General features: G+C 38.5%; 3 protein-coding genes across 4 annotated transcripts in view; 1 reads left to right on the forward strand and 2 right to left on the reverse strand.

The window, feature by feature from the left end:
- Positions 1–27,414, forward strand: part of LOC137278221 (AP-5 complex subunit beta-1-like) — a 68,383-nt gene that overhangs the window by 23,135 nt on the left and 17,834 nt on the right. The gene's annotated exons all lie outside the window — the stretch shown is intronic.
- Positions 399–6,766, reverse strand: LOC137276923 (TM2 domain-containing protein 3-like). The gene is made up of 5 exons (XM_067808570.1): positions 6,639–6,766; positions 5,281–5,522; positions 3,315–3,486; positions 2,756–2,831; positions 399–1,612 (listed from the first exon to the last, which is right to left on the reverse strand). The coding sequence occupies exons 1-5, from the start codon at positions 6,721–6,723 to the stop codon at positions 1,447–1,449; spliced, it is 741 nt and encodes a 246-aa protein (XP_067664671.1). The 5' UTR covers positions 6,724–6,766; the 3' UTR covers positions 399–1,446.
- Positions 8,973–27,393, reverse strand: LOC137278222 (poly(A) RNA polymerase GLD2-like). Of its 2 annotated transcripts, none has more exons than XM_067810440.1 (13): positions 27,296–27,393; positions 25,964–26,453; positions 25,114–25,276; positions 24,342–24,456; positions 23,087–23,178; positions 21,055–21,118; positions 20,093–20,159; positions 17,579–17,655; positions 16,237–16,365; positions 12,226–12,272; positions 11,843–11,976; positions 11,460–11,569; positions 8,973–11,195 (listed from the first exon to the last, which is right to left on the reverse strand). In XM_067810440.1, the coding sequence occupies exons 2-13, from the start codon at positions 26,425–26,427 to the stop codon at positions 11,056–11,058; spliced, it is 1,602 nt and encodes a 533-aa protein (XP_067666541.1). In that variant the 5' UTR covers positions 26,428–26,453; positions 27,296–27,393; the 3' UTR covers positions 8,973–11,055. The 2 variants fall into 2 exon arrangements, with proteins under 2 accessions (XP_067666541.1, XP_067666540.1); XM_067810439.1 differs by having other exon boundaries at positions 27,350–27,361.

Here is a 27,414-nt window from a genome sequence, read left to right on the forward strand (position 1 = left end):
ATTACACACCAAACCTTGTTTTACACTGAACTATGTAAGCTTAAACAAATCCATTTCAGTAAGTTGCAGGGGACATTTGCAAGGTGAAAAATCATGAAGATCCAGGCTAGAATTGGTCTTCAGCAAATAGTGCTTCTCAGAAGAGGTAACCAATGGGATCAGGTGGTCAGGTTCGCTGACTTGGTTGACATCACAGCCAATTTGTGCTCATGCTGTTATCAAAAATGGATTGTGTGGACCAGACTCAGTTATTTACATACCGCTGCCATTTGGTTGGAATATTGCTGAGGGCAGCATTTAACAACAAACAAACATGTTATTGTCTCAGTTCATATCAACTTTGTGTAAGGCCTGGCCAGGGATAACCATTATTCTAGAACAAACCACACCAAGACACATTTCTTTCTTTTGTTTATTTTAAGATACTCACAAACATATCCTTTCACACAAGAGACATGCACTCACACTATGTGCACACCGAAGATGAAATGCTGATTATTTGATTGTCCACTGAGTTTCAATTAACCATTGAGCATGCATTGAACTAAAAACTGAAGTTTACAGCTCAAATGTCATAGTTTACATTCAGTTGTTCAGGGTGGTTGACTCAGCCAGAATAGATCAATGTGTTTTAAGTGCAAAATATCTACCTTTTGTAAAATAGCATATAAACACATCAGAGGAGGTGTATTTATACTTAGCACATACACAAATTATAATCAAATTACTAAGCTGATAATCACAGAATTGCAATTCTCATATTTTCATAGTTCTGCTATTACCTTTGATGGATTGGGAAAATGGAGTAGATGGACAAATATTCATCATTAATATTTTTATGATTATTTTCTGATTATCATTGTTGGCACTAGAGTGTCAAACAAATATGGTTGGCCTCAAGGAACAAACTCTCTGAATAAACAGTTGTAAAGACTTCTCTTAAAAGAAACATTGCTGAAGAAAATTAAGCTGCTCAACAATACAGTTCAAAGAGGTTTCTTACTGGCTGGATTTCTTAAAACTACTGGTGGAACAATACAAGTAGTGGTTCCACTTCAGGTAAATCATTCCATACAACAGAACAGTCTTAAATATTGTCCTCATATGAAATGTGCAAAGAAATGAACAATGGTCATGTCATAGAGATTTGACTTTTGAGCTAATTGCCAAATGAAAGATCACATCACATCAAATTTGTGAATCCCTGATAGGTGAAAGTTTGAATTTACATGAAAACCTACTATATTGAATTCAGATGAATCTGAAAAGATTGAACCATACATAAAAAACATAAAAAATCTATTGATTGTAAGATCTGACATCAAGTGAAAGTAAGAATGAAATGAAACGCCTTCCAGTAGAACAATATGCTAGTTCCTCCAATAGTGAATGATGATGAAATGTATACAGATGTGCTATGTACAATGATGATGTCTCATGACATGACTATATGTACAATGATCCATCAGCAGGCCCCACGTAGCCGACAGCTATCAAGATGACATCGACAAGCGTCCACACTCCAAGTCCACCAAAACTGAATAGTTTGCCAATGCCTTCTCTCCACAAACCAAGATAGAACCGATCTGCTCCAAAACCTCCAAGTGTAATGCTGGAAAAAAAACAAACGAGTTACTCCTAACTTTGACCAATACATTTGCTCATGCTCATTAGTTTTTAGTCATAACGAACATAATCCATGGATATTCTGTTGGACAGTAAACTATATACAGTGGAAGCCCTCCAAAGTAGCACGTGTTGGGACTAGCAAAATATACTGGTATAGCGAGCATGTCGATTTAATGAACTTTTCCCTTTTCAACCTGAGAATGATATAATGCTTTATTCATCAATAAAGAAAGCATTAAAAAATACAACACAAGCGCACATGATTACAATTAATGACATGAAAATGTCAGAATACTCAGCTTGCTATTTCTTTAATTTTGATTTTCTTTTCACTCACCAGCTCACCTACACAGGCATATTCCTTAACTATACTCCACTGTATTTAACTGTAATCTACTGTGTTGTTAATTAATCATCAATTAATTGAATTTGCCAAGTGACATGTGGCACTGACCAGTTTACTTCATCTACCTATTCTTAACCACCCTACTAAACTGTAACCCACTGTGTTGTTGATACACATTCAGTAAATCAACACGAAAGCCAACAAAGCAGACGCCAGTTTGTGAACATTAACTACTGTACAAACAGTCAATGGGGTGGTCGTTTATGTGCTGAAGTACAGAGTAGACTGGCGCCGAATTAGAGGGTGCACAAATGATCATAAATTAACTGGTTTCTGTCAGGACCAAAGTCTAGTGCCAATATTGACAGCATGCCAGATTGGAGGGATGCCAGTTTAGAGGCTTCCACAGTAGTATAAAGAACATGCTGTTGACAAACAGATGGATATATCAAACTATTCTGGATTCCTGCCAGTAGTGTCATGTACTGTATACTTTAGTATACAACAAACTATTCTTATAATAAACTAACGTTAGTGGTCCTTTGGAGCTGGTTATAACCATTGCTTAATGCAAACTGATAATCCATAAGTCTACAGTCTGATGATCCCATAACAGTATGAAAAGGTGATAAACAATTAACCCAGATTAAATGGAGATGTGTTGTATATGTGTGCAGATGGCTGGTCCCATTTGTGCTGAAGCATCCAAAAGATATGTCACGAGTTATGACTAATATGAGTGTATATAGAGTTATCTCCCCTTCAACCATAATCATCTACCTCAAGATTAGTGCAGTGGACCACTTGTAGCCACTTGTCCAGTTACAGTCCTGCTGGCGATAAAACCTCCTGTTGCCTGTAGTCAAGATAAGAAAGTTGGTACTATTACTTTTATAAGTCAAGGTTATTCAAAAATCATGACAGTCAATTCAACAAATGAAGGCATAACATAGTTGTTACTGTTTTGGTAAATCAACAGAAATGATTTTTTCATATTTCTCATCACAGATCTACATCAGTCAGTTCAGAAGCTAATTATTCTGTCTGTACAAGGTCTGTACAAATTACAATGAAATCTTCACAGGATGAATTCTTATCAAGCAGACACACTTCATCATCAGAAAATCATCCTTGACATAAATGACAGCACACAATAGCCAACCTAAACCATGAAGATCCAGATTAGGATTGATTTTCAGCAACCCATGTGCTGACAGGATCAGGTGGTCAGTCTTGCCGATGTGGTTGACACCAAACATCAGACTGTCTGGTCCAGATTTCGTAGCTGGAATATAGCTTAGTGAACCATTACACAACAAACAAACAAACACCAACCTACCTAGACAGAGAATGTCATCCTTGGCTATACACAGGGCAGTATAGAAGGGTCTTGCTGGCCATGTCTTGCGAGGGGTGTTGATAGGGCATGCTGTAGCATTACACTTGTACAACCAGGGGTCCAGCTGGTAGCAATACCGACACAGGTACTGTCGCTGGAATGTTCGGGCTCCCTATGCAACGTTGCAAATCAAATAGGATGAAAAACATGATCCAGTGCAGTGTAAGTAAACATAGGGTCAGTATTATCTAGTAGGACGTCGAGGAACCTTTTCAGTTGACCAATCCGGACACTGCTTACCAAAACACGAAAATTGACATTCACACATACATTTTGAAGCTTTACCTCAAAAAAGTTTGTACCCGAACAGTTCAGAATATTTCCTGTACAACCCCTTCCGAGTGATACACATGGAGAATGCCAGTGAAAAAACAGTAGGTGAACATAGCATTTTTGTCAATATTCAAGGATGTCACTTGTCAGCTAGCAGAAATATTAGGAAATGGCAACCATGTCAACAGAAACCCCAAACCATATATACTGCAGGTAAAATGTCCATGTTTATATGTGGATTTTCGTTTGCTGAAACATCAGTGTCAATGATCAGGTAATTTTGCAAGTCCTGCCAAACCCTAAACAGTAGCTGTTGTCTGATTGGTTAAATCCCCTTAACTGTTTTGCTTTTGACTGGACAGTCATTAGTAGCTGAAAGGTTAGCTGATAGAGATACAACCTTCTACTAGAGCTTGTTAGACTCAGTATAGCAGTGCAACCAATAATACTGAACTCAAATTTACTCAGACTGGAGCCAGTGGGATTTGAAACCTTGAAATCTACCTTACTGTCCACTGCACATTCCATATGAATATGAATAAAGCTGCATTTTGTCTTTGTTACGTGAACATAAATGAACGAGACAAACAAACAGATTACCCAAGTCATACCTGTAGCACTTATTAACAACAAATGTCAGTCTGCCAACAGTACCGTAATATCATCTCAGCTTGTATCAGTAACTGAATATTTCTGCCCAATTCCATGGTGTACAACTATGACTTCTTTTCTGTAAGCCAGCTACCAGGGTAACGTCCACTCACCAGTAAATAATATCAGTGCTTGGAGAGAAAAATCAATATCAAGGTATTTATTTCCGGACTCAGGAGGCCACAGGCCTATAGTACAAATACAGTGAATGACAAGTGATCAGTTAGTAGAATCTATAAGGATGTGACAAGGTATTCCAGTTCGTGTTACTGACACAATGCCAACACTAATTCAGAATGTTTGTTGTTTCACTTGTATCCTGGTTTCTTTAATACTGTTTGTGTCAAAAGTAACTATTAAATCCTTCACACAATGATATACTAATATATTATTTTAAGTCAGCTTGCATCTTATTTGATGCAAAATGGGTATTCTCAACAGTAAGTAAAATAAAAGCTAGAGCCTATGACTGTTATACTCCTTCAACATGTTCAAGCAGTTGAATAACCCTGTTTGTAGATATGGAATTGTCATCACAATGAAAATATGATGAAACCCATCATATGATAAAACATAAATAATCACTCATGTCTCCCCGCTTTAACAACTCAGGGGCTAAGCATAGTGAGTGAGTGAGTGAGTTTAGTTTCACAGTAAAATGATTCTGCTTTTATCAAAATTCCAGCAATATCAAGGCAGGGGACACCAGAAAATTATTTAAGTTATTTCGATTTAGTATGAAGAACTAGAAGAGTAAGATAGGTTTTACGCTGCTTTTAGCAATACCCCAGCAGTGTCATGGTCGGGGACACCAGAAATAGGCTTCACAAATTGTACCCATGTGGGGAATCAAACCTCGGTCTATGGCATGACAAGCTATTGCCTTATCCACCAGGTTACCCCTTGGAGGATATATGAGAAAATGGACTTCACTTGAGATAGTTGTGGTAAATGTATTAATAAATTACCAGAAATAACTTACATTGCAAGTGATGTTCTCAACAGCTGTGCATTCTGCCGTATAGGTCTTTCCATATTCACATGCAGAGAAGTTACACTTTATGCATGCTCCTCCCAGTTTATGGCAGTCCACACCACTTGGGCACATATCATGAGGATTTTCTGCACTCTGTAAATTTCTAGTCTCTGTAGACTGGCTTGGAGCAGTAGAATCTGCAGCTGGTAGATCAATGCTGCTGCTATGAGTTACAGGCGTGTTTTGACCTGTATAACAACAGTCAAATAAACAAACCATAAATATCAAACTCTAACTGGGGATGGAAATAATTTAATCTTATATCACAATTCAATATCAAAATGCTATAGTTTTTTCACTGAGGTCATTGTTTTGTCTACTCCATGGCTACAGATTACGATAGGTTATGGTTGTGATGTCAACTGCAGCATTATGTCATTTATACTAATAACTCGCCACTTACAGAATACAGAACTCAATGCCACAAGGATGTTCTTACCCCAGATAATCCAAGCTGGGAGACACTAGAAAGTTAATTAATCATAGTATTCATTATTTCATACCACCAGGTACCCACTACCTGATCAGTGAACATAGGTAATTTTGAACAAACTCACTTGCCTAAGATGAGACTAGGTGCATGCTTTGTGGGGCAGGGCAGAAATTCTAAAAATTCTCAGGATTCAAGCTGTCACCCATCCAGGACTCTCCATGACCATTATTGGGAAAGTGTTCCTTCCATTCCCTCATATTCTTTCTTCGGCAGATTAAGTTTCATTAACAGAGGTAACACTAAGTGGTTCAACCCTATATATAGTACTTGGAGCTATATCACATTATAACTACAGAGGTAACACTAAGTGGTTCAACCCCTATAGTATGAAGAACTAGTAGAGTGAGTAAGATGGCTTTTACAACGCTTTTAGCAATACCCCAGCAATGGAGGGGACACCAGAATATGTTTATTTGTGAGTCCTTAGGTAATTGTTGTGCTAGATTTTGTTAATAATTCTAGTACATAACATTTTATAAACATTATTTGGGATGGGGGAACGGAAGGAACTCTTACCCAACAGTGCGTAACTTTACCTGATTTGTGCCATCCATATACTTGTACTATATGTTCATCAACTCCTAAATGCCTTTCACAATACTGTGAGTATGGTTTAAAAAATGCGTGAAATAATTGTTTGTCACTGTTTCAACGAGTGTAATGAAAACTTCATCGTTTGCCCTACTCATTACCCAAATAACCGTATTCGTTCCTGTTAATATTCTCCTCAGCGTAGATTGGCTGCAATCCTTTAACCCTCAGCGAACCGGATTTTCTCGAAACAATAGTTGCCAAATCCCAAAATACAAACCGCCGATACTTGTGTCCAAGCCATCGAAAAACACTGTCAACAACACGAAGAGCAAAGCGTTCCATCGAAATCTTTCAATCACCATAACTAAAATAACCGGAAGTGCTTAAAATGCGGAACCTGTTTTTCAAGCCGGAGTCATCGGATCATACCGAATTTTATGGAAAGACGAAATTTAAACACAATATACTTCTGTTAGTCAAGGCTTTTTCGCGAAACTTTCTACGCAGACATGAACATAATATTTCATCTGATCCGAAACAATTGTTACATTACATATTTAGGAGATAAACATACTGTGTTCAAAAAGCAGAGGTATATAGAGAAAGTATCTAAAGCTCTAAAGATTTAAAACTGAACACGTAGCGTAGTTATTTTGATACATCCGTTCGAGAAAATAGGTTCCATGCAGTAGTTTCAAGTGTGTATGAACAGTATGAGGAAGGGTGTGAGTGGGTAAGCTTAGTTTTACGCCGCACTCGGCAATATTCAAGCTATATGGCGGCGGTCTGTAAATAGTCGAGTCTGGACCAGACAATCCAGTGACCAACAACATGAGCATCGATCTGCGCAACGGGGAGCCCATGACATGTGACAACTGTCAGCGAGCCTGACCACCCGATCCCATTAGTCGCCTCTTACGACAAGCATAGTCGCCTTTTATGGCAAGCGTGGGTTGCTGAAGGCCTATTCTACCCCGGGACCTTTGCGGGAATCTCACTTCACTCTTTCATTACACTCATTTTCAACATCCCTGAAACTTGTTTATTTAGGCCAGCATTTTAGTGTTCACAGAATTCCATTTTGACTTTTAACGTATGCCTCCACAGAAGCCGTATTACGAACCGTGTCATGGTGCTATGGAAAACAGTCCACGCAACAATTGGTATAGAGGGTGTGAGAGTTTGCTACAACCAGAGAAATATGTAAGTGTTATACATGAATTAAACATTGTCATATTCTTATAAAATTCCGATGAAAACTAAAAATTGAGGAAGGTGGATAAATATTGATGCATCTCTACCGACATGTTCTGTTTGTAAATTTGGTATAGAAGATATATTCCATTTTCTGTTAGTATGCAAATATTATAATGAAAAATAAAACGTTATTTTCCACTTGTCTATAACCGATTTCCAAACATATTAATTTTATATTCATAGGCATGAATTCTAGTGAATCGTTATTTATTTATTGGAAACAGATTTGTAAGACAATTAGAGTGTAACAAAGTATGTCTCTATTTAAAAGCAATATATTATATATATATATACATACATGCATGCATGCATGCATGCATGCACGCACGCACGCACATATATATATTGTAATAGGCATTATATATATAACAAAGTATGTCTCTATAAGTATATTAAGTAATGTGTGTGTGTGTGTGTGTGTGTGTGTGTGTGTGTGTGTGTGTGTGTGTGTGTGTGTGTGTGTGTGTGTGTGTGTGTGTGTGTGTGTAAAGAGAGATATAATTTGTTAAACTGTTAAATCTAATTGTCTTACATCATGTTTCCAACATATTCTGATTATAAATGTTATATTGTTATATGTATATAGACCGGTGGCCTTCATGCATAGTAAGGATCTTTGACCTTGATTTTGAAATGCAAGGCTTTGTCAATCAAAAGCAGACTCTATGTCTGTATGTACATAAATTTACCTTTTATTGTATGTGTACCAAATAACATGTATTCTATGAGCTCATCATGCACTATAATGTTGATGCACTGTATGTAACAGTAAAAACTAATTAAACTGAAATTGTTATGTGCAATTCTGAGAAAAGTCATGTTGATTCTACTCCACATGATTCTAACCCAGAATATGGGAGGTCATTGAGTGAACACTGCTTTCAACACTGTTCCCAGCTGTACCTCACAACTTGTGAGTAATGAGTGTGGATCTGACAATCCAGGGACTGATGTTGTGAGGGATGATCTAATGGCACACAATCAGAGTCTGACCACTGAATTCATTCACTAGGATACGCCACGACAGTCTCTTTGAACCAGCTTAGTTTTTATGGGGATATATTCTGATCTAATCCAGAAACCTCCCTGGGAAATGTGCATTTTACACAAAGAAAATAGGTTGTACACATTTATCACTTCTGACAATCTTGAGCAGATGGTACAGAGTTTATCATGCATGCAAATCTGGGCCTAGGATTTCGAAAATGTCTTAGCACTAAGATAGTCGTAAGTTAATGTTAATGTATGGCACTTTCAACTTTCTCAGCACTATGACAGCTTAAAAAATCTAGGCCCTGGGTTTGAGGGGGTCTAGACAGAGATGTGCAAATTACAGAAAAATAAAAAAATATCATTATTTGTAAATGTGTTTTATTTCACACGAATCAACATACATATCACAATGTCTGACACTTCAATGTACATCAAGGTGTTGGTCTGAAACAAAATGTATTTACATTTTCATTCATCCAATGAAATTTAATGATCTTAAAAAGCATATATTACTTTCACAATGTAAAATTGTCCTAAAACAGTCAATTCATAAACTATGAAAACATGAACATTACAACGATTTTTACAATGAGACAATGTCATACTTTTTTTTTGTCTTTTTAATATTTAAGTTCCCTGAGGTCTGTCTCATGCATGACAAATTTAGCTGCCTGTGACATGACTTGTTAGTGACTTTAGACCAACACATTACGGAACACTGCAGTTGTCTTTATATATCATTTATATTCAAATATCACAAGATAAGATCAGAGAATAAGTTAGTAATTGTTTATCATTGCCACTAGATTCAACTTCTACCAATTATGATTAGCAATCCACAAGTGACAGTGAGAATGCTTTTCCTCTGTTATCAACACCCAGTAAAACTAGCATCAGGATTAGGGCACCTTTCATAAGGAAAACAGTATATCATAGCTCTGATATTGACTCAAGATCATAGATGAATACCTGTACAAGGTTCTGATAATCATTAGTATTATGTAAACTTGAAACAGATACTGCTTGGGTCAGATAGTTTGTGATCTTACTGAAATCACTGGATATATAATCGGAGACCCAGCAGTTGACTCATTTCACTTTCATTCCTCAACCACTTAGATGCAATGAGCTGAAACTAGCATGTCACAATCAGCAGTTTTCGGAAATTACATACTACCTTATACTTTTCCTTCAGCTAGTAAACAACATCTGTTTGTACACACAACCCACTTTGAACATTTATTCCTATATTTGCATAATAAATCATAATAATGCAATAACCTAGATGTCCTATGATCTTCTAGTTGCCATCATGCCATGACTGTTGTTCATCACAGCAAACTTCCAGCCTTATGTACGTGGAGTACATTACTGAAACACATTGATAATGTGAATATGCACTGACTGACATTTAGACTGTCCAGAGCTAGAAAAGGAAGTCCTTCATCACACTGACATATAATGCCTTTGTTTTCTTATATGAAATATCAAAAAGTTATAGACTGTGAATCTTGTGCTGAAATGAAATAAATGTATTGTAGTGAAGAGTGTATTCTATCTATTTTGAACAGGAAGTTCCTTGATATTTCTGAACGTAAGTAGTCAAACACCTGCTTTGTCTCTGGGCTTAAACCAGCTGATGAAAAATTCCATGAAGAATCACACAGTCCATATACAGAACATACAAACATTTCCACTCTCCAGTGCTCATGGAAACCCTGATTCCATGTACACAAAACACTGAAAACTCCCTAGAGTTCACAGACACAGTGATTCACTCCTTGTATATTTTCCATTACACACAGGATATCATGCACACATGCACTGTCCACACAAACTGAAAAGTTTACACACAAACACACAGATTTCAGCAGCCAGATCTGTAGGCACACTTCACCTTGTCTTGAAAGTTCCAAATAAATGCCTCATTACTCGGGGCTACAGATGAAGCCAATGAAGTATGCAGCAAGTGGTACACCTGAGGCTCTGATACACTGATACACCTAGTACCCTGTCGTCTCCTGTCAGCGGGACTACACACTGACTGGAGTAGACTGACAATGTCAAGTTTCAACACAAATTCTAGATCCTTTTCAAGTTGTCAATAATGTCTGTTTGGTATTCATTTCCAAAATTATGCACACACAAAAATATAACTGCACACCTAAACTGAAGCATGTGCTTGAGTCTAGGGGGCTTTTGTTTGCTTACTGGAAAGGTAACAGAGAGCAACACTGACTTTTCAGTCATGAATCTTCATCAAAACAACTGGCTCAAATGCCTTCTGGTCAACAGCGAGTAGTGTCAGTTGAGGATAATACAGGGAAGAGTTTCCTCCCCTTGTCACCACCAAGGATGTGCGTCCATGAAGAGCCCTGAGTTTGGGAGATGTTGTGATGACTTCCAGCCAACTGTCTGTATCAGCAGTTAATGTTGTCTGCTGCTCAGAATGGGACACTGGTGATAGACTGAATGTCATTTGTCTTTCGTAATCTAAAGAAGCTGTTCTTGAACACACGCTGGACTCTTTGAAAGGTGAATTCGTCATACACTGACCTTGCGGTGTTTGACCTGTCAAACGGCTCTGAAAGAGTAATCAGTTCTTCATAAACAATTTTAAATCAAGACTACAGCCAACAACTCTTAATGAACATGGATCTAGGTAAAAGCAACACATTTCTAAAAATATCTCACCCACGAAACATCTAAAGATTTTTGTTAAAACAAGAAAGTATAAGAAATATCAAGTGATGAATTTACTGCTTTTGCTTGTTCTTGCAAACTGACTGACTGCCGTGAGAGATATTGTTAGTACAAGGGAATCAAAAGGCAGCTGTATCAAAGTCACCTTCAATACAGAGACACTTCCACTGCCTCTGATTGTCGGCTGTCTGTTTCATCATGACACTCCGCGGCACCCGCGCACCTTGTCGAATACTTATAGCATCTGCATCAAAGCTGGAAATATGATAAATACAATCTCAACATCCAGCAAACAGCAACTATATTTAAACAATAAGGTCATGATAATTCATAAATACAACTTTAGCTCAAACGTTGCTCACATATGTTTAAAAAATATGAACGTGATATAGTAGAACAATATGTCTTAGCATCCAAAGGGTGGGCGGTTCCATCAAATTCAGAAATACATAAAAAGCAAAAAGCACTTGAGTAATAGAGTAAAAGGTAGTCCAGCAATAGTTTAAGATGACAATTGTTAATGCTTACTTAAATTTGAAGGAGTAGTATTCAAGAAAGCCAAGGAAAAGATCTCCAAGAGAATCTTTGTTCTGTGTCTCGGCCAGAGGCAGTTTCTCATTCAGTTTCAGTTCCCGGATATCTGCATCAGGTTTGAAGGTTTTCTGCCAAGAAGAAGCATGTGCTGTCACATTCATTATCATATGGAGATTTGTTTTCAGAACAGGGCATATTCTCTGTCCACCACTTCCAAAATGATACCAAACAGAAATGAACAAACACCATCTACAGCAGAAACGCATGTTTACTGAAAGCATAGTCAGCTTGACACACAAGTTATGTTTAATCTATTCTTTCTTATGAATATTTTCACAATTCAAAGAAAACATAATTGTTGTCAAGGGGACACTTACAGGGAACTGTGTCTGCAGACAGGGTAGAACTGGGGGGTTACAGCCAACTGGAACAGGGAAACCAAATCATCTTATCAAGGATATTATATGCTCATATATATGCTTTAGTCCAAATTCAGTGTATCAACTCACCCTCTAGGTAGTGTATCAACATAGTTTACATCTTCAGTTGTAGGTTAACAACTCACCCTCTAGGTAGTGTATCAACATAGTTTATATCTCCAGTTGTAGGTTAACAACTCACGCTGTAAGTAGTGTATCAACATAGTTTATATCTCCAGTTGTAGGTTAACAACTCACCCTGTAGGTAGTTTATCAACATAGTTTATATGTCCAGTTGTAGGTTAACAACTCACCCTGTAAGTAGTGTATCAACATAGTTTATATCTCCAGTTGTAGGTTAACAACTCACCCTGTAGGTAGTTTATCAACATAGTTTATATCTCCAGTTGTAGGTTAACAACTCACGCTGTAAGTAGCGTATTGACATAGTTTATATCTCCAGTTGTAGGTTAACACGTCACCCTGTAAGTAGCGTATCGGCGTGGTTTATATCTCCAGTTGTAGGTTAACAACTCACCCTGTAAGTAGCGTATTGACATAGTTTATATCTCCAGTTGTAGGTTAACAACTCACCCTGTAAGTAGTGTATCGACATAGTTTATATCCCCAGTTGTAGGTTAACAACTCACCCTGTAAGTAGTGTATTAACATAGTTTATATCTCCAGTTGTAGGTTAACAACTCACCCTGTAAGTAGTGTGTCAACATAGTTTATATCTCCAGTTGTAGGTTAACAACTCACCCTGTAGGTAGTTTATCAACATAGTTTATATCTCCAGTTGTAGGTTAACAACTCACCCTGTAAGTAGTGTATCAACATAGTTTATATCTCCAGTTGTAGGTTAACAACTCACCCTGTAGGTAGTTTATCAACATAGTTTATATCTCCAGTTGTAGGTTAACAACTCACCCTGTAAGTAGCGTATTGACATAGTTTATATCTCCAGTTGTAGGTTAACAACTCACGCTGTAAGTAGTGTATCGACATAGTTTATATGTCCAGTTGTAGGTTAACAACTCACCCTGTAGGTAGTTTATCAACATAGTTTATATCTCCAGTTGTAGGTTAACAACTCACCCTGTAAGTAGTGTATCAACATAGTTTATATCTCCAGTTGTAGGTTAACAACTCACCCTGTAGGTAGTTTATCAACATAGTTTATATCTCCAGTTGTAGGTTAACAACTCACGCTGTAAGTAGTGTATCGACATAGTTTATATGTCCAGTTGTAGATTTTAGCAACTCACGCTGTAAGTAGTGTATTAACATAGTTTATATCTCCAGTTGTAGGTTAACAACTCACCCTGTAGGTAGTTTATCAACACAGTTTATATCTCCAGTTGTAGGTTAACAACTCACCCTGTAAGTAGTGTATCAACATAGTTTATATCCCCAGTTGTAGGTTAACAACTCACCCTGTAAGTAGTGTATCAACATAGTTTATATCCCCAGTTGTAGGTTAACAACTCACCCTGTAGGTAGTTTATCAACATAGTTTATATCTCCAGTTGTAGGTTAACAACTCACGCTGTAAGTAGTGTATCGACATAGTTTATATGTCCAGTTGTAGGTTAACAACTCACCCTGTAGGTAGTTTATCAACATAGTTTATATCTCCAGTTGTAGGTTAACAACTCACGCTGTAAGTAGCGTATTGACATAGTTTATATCTCCAGTTGTAGGTTAACACGTCACCCTGCAAGTAGCGTATCGGCGTGGTTTATATCTCCAGTTGTAGGTTAACAACTCACCCTGTAAGTAGCGTATTGACATAGTTTATATCTCCAGTTGTAGGTTAACAACTCACCCTGTAAGTAGTGTATCGACATAGTTTATATCTCCAGTTGTAGGTTAACAACTCACCCTGTAAGTAGCGTATTGACATAGTTTATATCTCCAGTTGTAGGTTAACAACTCACGCTGTAAGTAGTGTATCGACATAGTTTATATCTCCAGTTGTAGGTTAACAACTCACCCTGTAGGTAGTTTATCAACATAGTTTATATCTCCAGTTGTAGGTTAACAACTCACCCTGTAAGTAGTGTATCAACATAGTTTATATCTCCAGTTGTAGGTTAACAACTCACCCTGTAGGTAGTTTATCAACATAGTTTATATCTCCAGTTGTAGGTTAACAACTCACGCTGTAAGTAGTGTATCGACATAGTTTATATGTCCAGTTGTAGATTTTAGCAACTCACGCTGTAAGTAGTGTATTAACATAGTTTATATCTCCAGTTGTAGGTTAACAACTCACCCTCTAGGTAGTTCATCAACACAGTTTATATCTCCAGTTGTAGGTTAACAACTCACCCTGTAGGTAGTGTATCAACATAGTTTATATCCCCAGTTGTAGGTTAACAACTCACCCTGTAAGTAGTGTATCAACATAGTTTATATCCCCAGTTGTAGGTTAACAACTCACCCTGTAGGTAGTTTATCAACATAGTTTATATCTCCAGTTGTAGGTTAACAACTCACGCTGTAAGTAGTGTATCGACATAGTTTATATGTCCAGTTGTAGATTTTAGCAACTCACGCTGTAAGTAGTGTATTAACATAGTTTATATCTCCAGTTGTAGGTTAACAACTCACCCTGTAGGTAGTTTATCAACACAGTTTATATCTCCAGTTGTAGGTTAACAACTCACCCTGTAAGTAGTGTATCAACATAGTTTATATCCCCAGTTGTAGGTTAACAACTCACCCTGTAAGTAGTGTATCAACATAGTTTATATCCCCAGTTGTAGGTTAACAACTCACCCTGTAGGTAGTTTATCAACATAGTTTATATCTCCAGTTGTAGGTTAACAACTCACGCTGTAAGTAGTGTATCGACATAGTTTATATGTCCAGTTGTAGATTTTAGCAACTCACGCTGTAAGTAGTGTATTAACATAGTTTATATCTCCAGTTGTAGGTTAACAACTCACCCTGTAGGTAGTTTATCAACACAGTTTATATCTCCAGTTGTAGGTTAACAACTCACCCTCTAGGTAGTGTATCAACATAGTTTATATCCCCAGTTGTAGGTTAACAACTCACCCTGTAGGTAGTTTATCAACATAGTTTATATCTCCAGTTGTAGGTTAACAACTCACGCTGTAAGTAGTGTATCGACATAGTTTATATGTCCAGTTGTAGATTTTAGCAACTCACGCTGTAAGTAGTGTATTAACATAGTTTATATCTTCAGTTGTAGGTTAACAACTCACCCTGTAAGTAGTGTATCAACATAGTTTATATCTCCAGTTGTAGGTTAACAACTCACGCTGTAAGTAGTGTATCGACATAGTTTATATGTCCAGTTGTAGATTTTAGCAACTCACGCTGTAAGTAGTGTATTAACATAGTTTATATCTTCAGTTGTAGGTTAACAACTCACCCTGTAGGTAGTTTATCAACATAGTTTATATCTCCAGTTGTAGGTTAACAACTCACGCTGTAAGTAGTGTATCGACATAGTTTATATGTCCAGTTGTAGATTTTAGCAACTCACGCTGTAAGTAGTGTATTAACATAGTTTATATCTCCAGTTGTAGGTTAACAACTCACCCTGTAGGTAGTTTATCAACACAGTTTATATCTCCAGTTGTAGGTTAACAACTCACCCTGTAGGTAGTTTATCAACATAGTTTATATCTCCAGTTGTAGGTTAACAACTCACGCTGTAAGTAGTGTATCGACATAGTTTATATGTCCAGTTGTAGATTTTAGCAACTCACGCTGTAAGTAGTGTATTAACATAGTTTATATCTTCAGTTGTAGGTTAACAACTCACCCTGTAAGTAGTGTATCAACATAGTTTATATCTCCAGTTGTAGGTTAACAACTCACCCTGTAAGTAGTGTATCGACATATTTATATCTCCAGTTGTAGGTTAACACGTCACCCTGTAAGTAGCGTATCGACGTGGTTTATATCTCCAGTTGTAGGTTAACAACTCACCCTGTAAGTAGTGTATCAACATAAGACCTAGTGAGTAGCTGGATATCGTCTTCTTCCTTGCATCATTAATGTCATGGAATCTGGCCCAGAACTTGATGTACAGCATCAAGGGGCGTACCCGCCAGTCCACTGCAAATATGCATTTGTCATTAAGATGGACCATGTTTCAAAGACATAGCCGCAGTTGGGAAACATATTTGGGGTGAAATTCAGTAAAAAAAGATTCAAATGTTGGACCTATCAGATCCCCAAATATGTAAGGTGAATGTTAAGATTAGACTGATAATTCCTTGCTGGTGAAAATGTTCACTTTGTGTTGAATTCTTTATTACTTGATGAAATAAATAAGTGCCAAGCCTTCATGGCAGTCACATTTATCAATAGTTGCAATAAACATATATCTGTGCTGCTCCCAATAAACATTTATATTGACTTTCTGCCTTTTGTCACACTTTTCCCAAAAGATCCAATTCAAGACTTGCCAAACTATCATCTCTGCCATTAATCACAATCCAATAAATAATCCCAATCATATAGTGTGTTGCAGAAAAAGTTGGTTGGTTGGTTGGTTGTTTAATATCACTGTCAGCAAAGTTCCAGCCATATTGCTGTCTGAAAAAATTCACAATCCAGTGATCAACAGCATGAGCATCAAACTACGCAATCAGGATATGATGACGTTTCATCCAAGTCATTGAGGTTGACCATTCAATCCAGTTAATCGTCTTTAACAAGAAGTGTGGGTTGCTGAAGATCAATTCTAACCTGATGTTGCAGGCCATTTCTTCCCTGCTCTAAACTTTCCCTGGGGATAATCTGGCCTCAGCTAAACTTTTGAAGGTTTTATCATGTTACACCTGATCTTGACAGTATTTGCAGAAAGGTATTACTGTCCAAAGGTCAGTGTTGCTGCAAGTCAACATCCAAATAGGCTACAGGGAGCAGAACAGATTTAAGGCACCAAATACTCTAGTCCACCCCAACCACCACCTCCAAGTCATTCTAAACAACAAAAAACAAAATACCTTCACCATCTGTTTAGGAAAATTTGGGAAGTAAATCAATCATAGAATGCATTGCAACTATAATGATTAATGCCAATATTCAATCACTAGTCACCTGGAAGAGTGGCTTTCAGAATCAAAAGTCACCTGGAAGACTGGCTTCCAGAATCACTTTTCACCTGTAAGACCAGCTTCCAGACTACAGATTCCAGGCCCACTGCTGACTATAACGGACATTATGCATCTCAACTTTTCCAGAACTCACTTTTGAATTGTTGTTGTTAACAATAAAAACAGATGAAAGTATCATTGTTTTTTTTTTCATAAAATAAACTTACTTGTTGCATAATATCGGAGTAAATGTGTATTCCTGATTCCAACAGCATTGTTGATGTTAAGATCACACTCAAAGTCCCTGAATAGTAAGAGCGCACACTGAGTAATCATGTCTCCTACAGTGAAAAACACAACCATGGACAAAACAAAGTCTACAATGTTTCAACTCGGAACATTACTTTCAGTTTAACTCTTTTAAAACATTACTATCATAATATAGAAACAAGCATTATTTCTTAATATTGTTAAAATCTAAATAATTTAGATATTTAAATGCTCACCTTACCATAGGTCTATAGCATATTACCTCAAGCTTCACTTAGTAGATCTGACAGAGTTGAATTGCTATTCAATCTTGAATGGCTACCTCACAATTGACAACTGTCATGATACGGAAGTATCTAGACCTCCCCCTGTGCAAGAGGTGGAGGAAGATAGTCTTTTGATGGTTTCATCCAACACCGCCCTGGAATCTGCAAAATCAAGACTATGCACCTTGTAGTCTTGCTTCTTTGACTTGGGCGCTCTGATTGTAGCATTCAAAGATGGCTTAGCAAAGTCATCATTCAATGAAGAAATGGCGTCAGCCACCATAGAATGTGGCGGGATCATCAGGTCGGGTTCTACCCTAATAGCCCTGGAGCTGTCTACCCCTGATGTCGGGGAGGGGCACTCCAGGAGCCTATCAGCTATCCAATCGTAAATAGCGGACAATGGCACGTACGATCCCTCTTCCTCTTCCAGTTGTGCAGGGTCCTCCTCATAGTCTGGAGAGAAGTGTTGTTTGTCATCAGTATTCCAAGAAATGGTTGACTTGTGCTCCAGCGCCTGCTTTCTATGTGTCAACTGTCTGACAGGAGGGGGTGATGCTGAACGCTACCTCCTGCGTATGCGGTGGATGAACACTGGATGAACTACTCCGGGGACTTCTGGATCGAGACCTACTGACGTCCAGTTCTCAATCTATCACTAGACAAAGTCATGGTGCCCTGTGGCGCTCCAAATGCTTGTGCGTCCGACCCTGGTGCTGACTTCTCTAAAGCCTCGGCACGGGCAAACAGGTGTGCTCTGCCCTTTGTGTCGTCCCTGTGATGTCCGGGATTTGCGGAGGAGCCGTAGTCGGAGGTGCCGCCTGTTCTTGGGATGCGCCTGGCGTCACCGATGGGCCAAGTATGTGCAGCGCTCTTAAAATCCGTTGCACCTCCGGGTGCGCCAGAGCATCAGGTCTGGGCAAATCCATCCAACCTCCCGGCTGAGTAGTAGGCGTTGGCGTCAGAATCGGCACAGGCATAAGCATAGGCATAGGCATCTGTATCAGTATGGGCGTCGGCATCGGGAGCGCTGAATGATTCTGATTCAGTGATGGCTCCACTCGAGTCACAGTGTCCAACACGCTGCAGGTATCTCCAAAGTTGACTGAATCTCTGGAGTACAAGGTAGAAATACCCTCGAATCAGACAAGGATGCAGGAGACCGTGACATTCTTCTTAACTTCTGTGTCATCCTCTTCCTCACCTCCGCCAAGTATGCCTTGAATTCGGGAATAAATAGTCTTGAGCACACTGCACAACACTGCAGGAGGGTGCAGGACACAACAGCAAAGTCCAGGCAGTACGAGTGCGGGTCCTTGCCGGACTTCAGGCCTTTACAAACTTTACAAAAGTGGCGTGTAATAAATCGAAACAACAATGTGATAATAAAGGAAGAAGAAAAACACCCCCTACCACGCAATGGGCTGCTCCACTCTCCGTGTAACAGCATGCTTGCAATAAAGTGAAATAGCTGCCACTTCGAAAAGGAACAGCAAAATTTACACTAAATACATACAAAACTTAGATATAGTGGACATAATTATAAGTAGAAGCAGTCCCTTAACCTATGAAACCAATCCAGTAACAAATTACGGAGGCAAAAACGAAAATAGAAGACATGCAACCGTGTCTCATACGAGGTAGCCGACAAGTGTACAATAACGTAAGTATACGATAAAATCGACACAAAGATTGAAAAATATACATACCACACACATAAACCCTGAAAGGAATCAGTGTAAAGGCGAAGTAAGGTGAAACTGTATTAGTTCTGAAAAAACTTTTAGCAACCCAAACACTTCTTGATCAGACGACGCTTGAAGTAAAAGTGAAGTTTCTCATGAAGTCATGCGCATGCACAGGGGGAGATCTAGATACTTCCGTATCATGACAGTCGTCAATTGCGAGGTAGCCATTCAAGATTGAATAGCAATTCAACTCCGCCAGACAACTACGTGAAGCTTGAGGTAATAGGCTATAGACCTATGGTAAGGTAAGTAAACATTTAAAAATTTAAGTTTAAAAATCTATATTATTCCCACAATTATGTAACTCAAATATTGACAACTGACACCACAAAATCTATTTTTCTTATCAAAATACCGACAGTGTTGAAATTTTTAAGCACGTCCCAAGTGTTGGGTGTTTAGCACAATGTAAGTACACAATACTACTTATTGAAACTCATGACGATCTAGAAATCACCTGCATTTATCCCAGAATCGAAGAATGGGGACAGCAGCTCGGATGACTTGGCACTTTTTTACAAAGACTGCAAGGAAACATGGCACACTGTTATTATGTAAATGAGATAGCCATACCCGGTTCTTTGAGACATATATAATTATATTAATTACATAATTCCCGAGCCTTGGCAAGGTGGTTACTGTCTTTACTATCCATATCAGTTTTCGTTATCATAAATGGGTATATTATGCATGACTAAATAGTCCCTTAGAAACTTCTTTTTCTCAACTGAGGTATCTATATAGTTTCTTACATAATCATACATACGTGTTTTCTGTATTTAAATGCTTGAACTGTATACATATTGATATCATGTGAAGTCTAAGAATGTCAATGTGATTTCACACTTTGTGACATCAAGAACTATCCTTCCTCTCTTATCAACGTAAACTATGATGGCATGTTCACTATCACCAATAAGTGTGGGTGAAAAAGTGAACGTTCACGGCAACATATTGGGAAAAGTTGTCATTGAACATATTCTGTGTATCTGTTGTGAATAACAAGGTGAGATGTAAGTTCCCAGGTTTCGCATCCGTGCTACCTGTGAGACTGTCACGTGTCGTCTGCATACAAACTACTCAAACTTGATAAAGTATGGTTTTGTTTAGAGTTATTAATACACAGTTTAAGTACCCCACCACCCCTACAGGTTTGAGGAGTGAGTGAGTGAGTGAGTGAGTGAGTGAGTGAGTGAGTGAGTGAGTGAGTTTAGTTTAACGCCATTGACATGTGTCAACCAAGTCAGCGAGCCTGACCTACCAATCCCGTTAGTCGCCTCTTACGACAAGCACAGTCGCCTTTTACGGTACAGGTTTGAGGAACATCACAGAAGCATTTGTGACATTTTCTTGAATCTCATGCATGATACTTTTCAGCACTACCAACTAGAAACCTATAAAGGCATTAAAGTCACTTACAACAATTCCTTAAAGACTTCTGTAGCAGGAATAATATCTCTGTAGCTTCTTTCCTTTGGTCAATCTGGAAACAGCCAAACCACAAAGTAAAAATTACTTTCTTGTAAAAGCTACTTGAAAACATAGCATTATTGTTACTCTTTGCTTAAAGGTCACATGCAACGTAAAACACAACTTTGCAGATTCTGGTACCTTTCGGTATGCACTTACCGAAACAAATCATAAAAAATGCCAATTCAACCTATAAAGTTGATAAAAACGCGATGAAAGAAAAGCCTGCGAAATCGGAGTTCAAACGTTTCACTAAATTCCCACCAGCGCTGGGGGGAAAACTGGTTTCAACGGCTGTGCTGCGCTGCCTCCATAACGCATGCGCAGTGAATAGGTTCGAGGAGCTTGAAACACTATGCATGCCCAGCGTCTGAGGTCGTGAGCAGTAGTCTAATCTTGGTTGTGTACACAAACAAGTAAATAATCTACTCGTTACGTAAAACAACTTGTTGATTGTAGTAAACAGTCTCTGTCACAGAGAAAGCTCAGTGTCTGGTTTATTCACACCTAAATGTCTGTCTGCTAAAGACAACATGCAATACACAGCTTCAATCATTGACCACGTGCAATTTGAACTTAACACCTATCAGACTATACGACATAAAGAAAATAAGTTGATTTACGACTCGTGCACCCGAGTCCCGTGTCTGCCACATTATGTAATTAGGCACGTGTGATACACATGGCATGTTTTTATGTCTGTGGGTTGAAAACAAACTACATTCATTTTTTTTTCGGATGACTGGATCTGACGGAAACTGGTGCAAACTCTTGTCAGTTTCAAGTCCTGCTTTGTACTTGGACGAATGACAGATTCCAGCCACGCAGTAGTTTACCATCCCTACTGACATGATTTTTTATTTGATCGAGCGCAAATTCAGAGAACATGTATTTTCCAAACCCAACATCTCTATATACATTCTTCATGGATAACGACTTCTTTTCGTGTATATGATTTTATTTGACAACAGTATATGAATCCATACTGAAACGACGCATCAAGTACACAAAAAGAAGTTGTTATCCATAAAGAATCTTACTTTCTTGTGACTGGCTATACTTCTAAAATGCCCATCAAACAGATCATCTTTCTGTACACACAACGAACCCTCACCATATATATCAGCAAATGAAACAGCCAATCGGAAACCGTCGTTACACTTGAGTGCAGATCCACCCGCTATGACTGGGTTCGGTCTCCCGAGGGCTTCGTTTCGGGGGAAGTAAGCCCAAGTGCAAAATATCGCACTTTTGAATCGCGATTGTACGCTTATAATTGTGTTATTTGTTTTTTTAAAAGCAGCAATGTATATTGTATGTCATGAATAAGTGATAAATCTGTTTTAATTATGTTTGATTTTTTGGTTGCATGTGACCTTTAACGATATCTCATGCATGCATTGCAAACCACAATCAAAATGATTTCTCAGTTTATGACAAAGATTCATGCATTCAGCAGGTATTTCAATGAATTGACATGTTACGAGGAGATGCTAAACATTCTAAACTGAACTTTAAACCACTCCTGTACTGTAATGTAACAGTAGCAAATTAAAAACACCATTTGGGTGTAAAATGTAACCCAATCTGTCCAAATTATTGAATGTTTCAATGTTTAAAAAGCTTTCGTGAGGTGAAATGGGGTTTAACGTCATTCTTAAGAATATTTTTCGCTCATATGACCACAAGTACGTGTGGCTACTTGTCCCAGCCCAAACTTGAGCTGGCTCTATAGTGCTAGCTCACAGAAGTACTATGCCACAGTTAAGCTTGTGTGATCTACCCACAGGTTGTATATTCATAGCAACTGTCAGAGGTTGAACACCAGGCTGTAAAGAAGTGTAATCTAGCTACAGAATGTCTGTAACAGCATCAGGCTGAGGTAGGACATGACATGTGAAGGAGTATGCTACCTACAGAAAATACTGACAGCAAGAGGCAGAGATAGAAACAAGGTTTTCAAGAAGTGTGATGTACCTACAGAATGTATTGACAGCATCAGACAGAGGTCCATGTCACTGTTTCTTGTGCCGAAACCATTCATGGATGACCCAACAATGTACAGACCACAAACTGAAAAAAAAAACACCCAAAACAGGTAAACATTTTTAATTGAAACTGCTGCATTCATTAAACACTGCTGAGTTTGGGCTGGATTACACCACAACACTTCCCGAGGACATGGAGTGAGCTAGTAAAAGTGGGTTGGGAGTGAATGATCAACTCATGGAGTTAAATAATGCTTGGAAAAGTAGTTCACTTTCAACAGAGCCACTGTATAGAAAGTGTTAAGACTCATAGATCATACATTATCCACTTCGGTGGAAACAATTCAACCGATAAAAACATGGGGTGAATCTGATAATTCAACTCGGGATCAGTGTGAAGATATCATGTCACGTCCAATGGAACTTCATTTTGCAAAACCACATTTTTTTCATTATTGGTTATCGCATATGCAACTATTTCACCAAACATCAATGGCAGAAAATCATCCATTAAAAGAATCCCAACAGCTCAGACAAAAAAATTATATTTGGAAAAGACTCATGAAACACCAAAGAAAACATTTCTGAGCATTGTCTGTCAATGTCAGAAAGAAATAGCTTTGCAAATAGTGAGAGCTCTGTATGAAATCAGGCCAAGGATAAATCATGGAGAAGTATGAATCTTAATGGATTTCTATAGCAGAAATCATGGACTCAAATATTCCTATACACTCATATTCAGTGATACTTTAAAGACAAAACAGAGGTAATTCATTGCATGTACTCTCGCAAACACCCATACTTATATTAAAACACATCCTAGTAAAACAACCTAAAAGTCACTTCTCTCACAAAAAAACAATATTTATATCAAAAGATGCCCAAAAACACAGCATCCAGGATACTTCTTCCACAAACACAGAAACCAGTTTACAATTAAATATGTCATGAAACATGGTGTACAAGGCACTACTCTCACACCTATACGGGCCTACAGTGAAATATGCCCTAAAACACAACATAAAGGGCACTGCTCTCACAAACATCCACACCAGTTTACATGGAAAGTTGCCTTGAAACACAAAATAAAGAGCACTGTTCTCATAAACACACAAGTTTACATGGAAAGCTGCTCTGAAACACAACATAAAGAGCACTGTTCTCATAAACACACATGAGTTTACATGGAAAGCTGCCCTGAAACACAACATAAAGGGCACTTCACAAATATTCCCTTCACATACTTACAAGGAAAGACGCCCTGAAACACAGCATAAAGAGCATTTCTCAGCCGTACTTTAGCCTGATAGATGTCCTCGGTCTGCTGAGTCTGCAGGAAATACTGCCATATAGACTCTGATATCTGGAACATTTCGATGTTCAGAATATTAGTGCATTAGTACATTCAAGGTCCTTCTTCAGAGTGATCATATAAAACAGACCCAAAACTCGCCTCATACACCAAAGTCCCAACTTGTGCCATTGGTAGCCAGTCAGACTATCTGTCCTTGAACCATACAATACCTTCTCATCACCCAAGAGTCTGCACTTATGAAATTACTGGCAAACAAGGTTAAGTTGACAACTCACCCGTACTAGCATGTACTAACTAATGCCACTCACTGGCCCTTGCCATTGTGAGTGATGAGACCCCAGGCTGTCCATGATCAAGTGTAGTGTATTACTGACTTGCTACACCAACCATGTGAGAGTCTTATTAACAAGTTGTGTACAGAATCAGTTTTATTGTCCTGCACTACCCATGCACTAGCCTACAACTGTTCTACCATTTAACAAACCAAATAGGTTTCTCATTGTCATGCACCGCCTACTTCTCATAAACGTGTTCTGTGTACTGGTTCAACTTATCCTTGTTTGCCAGTATATCCGTAAACATCCTTCATATTTTAGGCCAACATATGAACAAAACTTTACGATTACTTTCCTTGGAGGTCAATGCATTGTTTTCTGAGGTAAAATGCTCTATTTGCTTTGCCAAAAGTTACACAATTGCACCTACCCTCTCTGTACCTGTAGGAGCAACAGTCTGAGGTATGGACCACTGGATTCCTGTAGGGAAACCCTTCTCTTCAGGCTTTCCCATGCGGGGTTTCTTTGGCGTCTCAAAGCGCGACCCACTCCGAGGTCGCTTCATACCTGGGTTCTCCTTACTGCTGTTAGACCTGGAAATAATACAAAGCACATATGTAAGGAGGTAACTTGTATTCACTTTTCCATATGTGCATACATTAAGTTTACAAACTTTCAACTCCCACAGTCAGTTGCATATATCCTGAAGGTTAACACATAAGGGGTTGTGTATGTATGCAAGCCTAAGACTCCGCTTATGATCACATGGTGAACAAAGCACAGTGGAGTGAGTGAGTTGAGTTTTACGCTGCACTCAGCAATATTTAAGCTATATGGCTGCAGTCTGTAAATAATTGTGTCTGGACCAGACAACCCAGTGATCAACAACACGAGCATCGATCTGTGCAACTGGCAACTGATGACACATGTCAACTAAGTGAGTCTGACCACCCGATCCTATTAGTCACCTCTTATGACAAGCATAGTCAGTCACCTTTTGTGGCAGGCATGGGTTGCTGAAGGCCTATTCTACCCCGGATGGTCACAAAGCACAGTGAGTGAGTTAAGTTTTACGCCTTTTCTAGCAATATTCCAGTAAATTCACAGCAGGGAAATGGACTTCATGTGCTGTACCCATGTGTGGAATATAAGTTAACCCGGGTCTTCAGCGTGAAGACTCAATACTTCAACCGCTAGGGTACCCCTATGACCCCTAACAAGGGACAGACATATATCATTTACATACATATTAATATTTTGTCATAAAAGAGTACATTTACCTGCTATGTACAGCATTATCATTTCTTGCATTTTTAAACATAGTCACACCATCTAAGTTGTCTGATGCAAAGTCAGGAGACAGTAACTGTGGACTTTCACTTCCTTCGTGTTTGAGTTTCCTTAGTATATCAGTGCGTATCTTCTCTCTCAAATCCGCAGCTTCATTCCTCTGGATGGGCACGGAGGCTGGATTGATGAAGCCAGCAGGGTTGGCTAAGATCTGGGGTTGGAAGGGGAAGTTGAGAATTGGGACAAACAGGTTGGGTGGATACTGTCCACTTCTTTGAAGTTGTGCAATGAAATCAGGATGCAAAATGGCTGCTGGCCTATACATTACTACCAACAAGGAGATGTTGTTGAGTGTTTCTGAGATTAAACTTGTTAACCTTGTGACGTCACTTTTTATATTGTAGGCAAAACGGAAGAAACAGTCAACATGCTTCACGCTTTGTGTGAGAACCATCCTCAGGAAACACCCATTCTGAAAGTCTGGAAGACAAACAGATCAGAATGAAGAATCATTTTGTACATTTTGTGCAATTAGTGAGTTGGGTTTCATTCTGCTTTTAGCAATGCTCCATCACTATCACGATGGAGACACCAGAAATGGGCTTCAAACAGTGTACCCATGAGCCTTCAGCATGACAAGTGAATGTTTTAACCAATGGGCTACCCAACCACCTCACTCATGCTTGGAGTTGTTAGGTTCCAAAAGAAGACCAACAAATCTGAAATACACTGTTTGGGTTTTTTATGCATGAATATCGACATACATAATCATGATAATAGGACAACATTGTTGCTAACAACACAGCTACTTAACTAGCATCTTCGTGTGTTTCAGCTTAAATGTACTGAAGCCGGGCCTTCAGGGTACGTTTGTAAACTGAACTTCACATATATGAATTTCTTTACAAATGTATAAGTATTCACTTAAGGCTGAAGGCATTCGCATTGATAGCAATACTGTTACATCATTATCAAATGCAATGCTGATCCTGTTTACCACCAATCAATGCAAGACATATTTCAATTTATATATAGTTTGTTATCAGTCCAGTGACAAATACATCACCATTACAATCAGTCAGATCAATACATAACCTTATAAGTAGATCTCAGCACTGAATTTCTCTAATAGTTATGACAATCGAATCCAAAATAACTTTACTGCTGCAAGTTTGTAAGATATGTTCAACCTGAGGTAGGAACTTCACATCAAGTTTTCTCGAAACTATTTACATCTATAGCAGTGAACATGATGACATGTGGTGAACTATACAAAACTGCAATACACAATGATATAACTGATCGAACCCCATACATCATACCAGTTCAGACGACACAGATTGTTAATGAAACTGAAACTGAATGTGTTCACCAACTTTCAGTCTTGAACCAACTGAAGTTCACGTGTGCTTGGTGAGTTAACTCCCTTGTGAGTTAAACG

The sequence above is a fragment of the Haliotis asinina genome, chromosome 3 (assembly GCF_037392515.1).
Source record: "Haliotis asinina isolate JCU_RB_2024 chromosome 3, JCU_Hal_asi_v2, whole genome shotgun sequence".
Lineage (NCBI taxonomy): Eukaryota > Metazoa > Mollusca > Gastropoda > Lepetellida > Haliotidae > Haliotis > Haliotis asinina.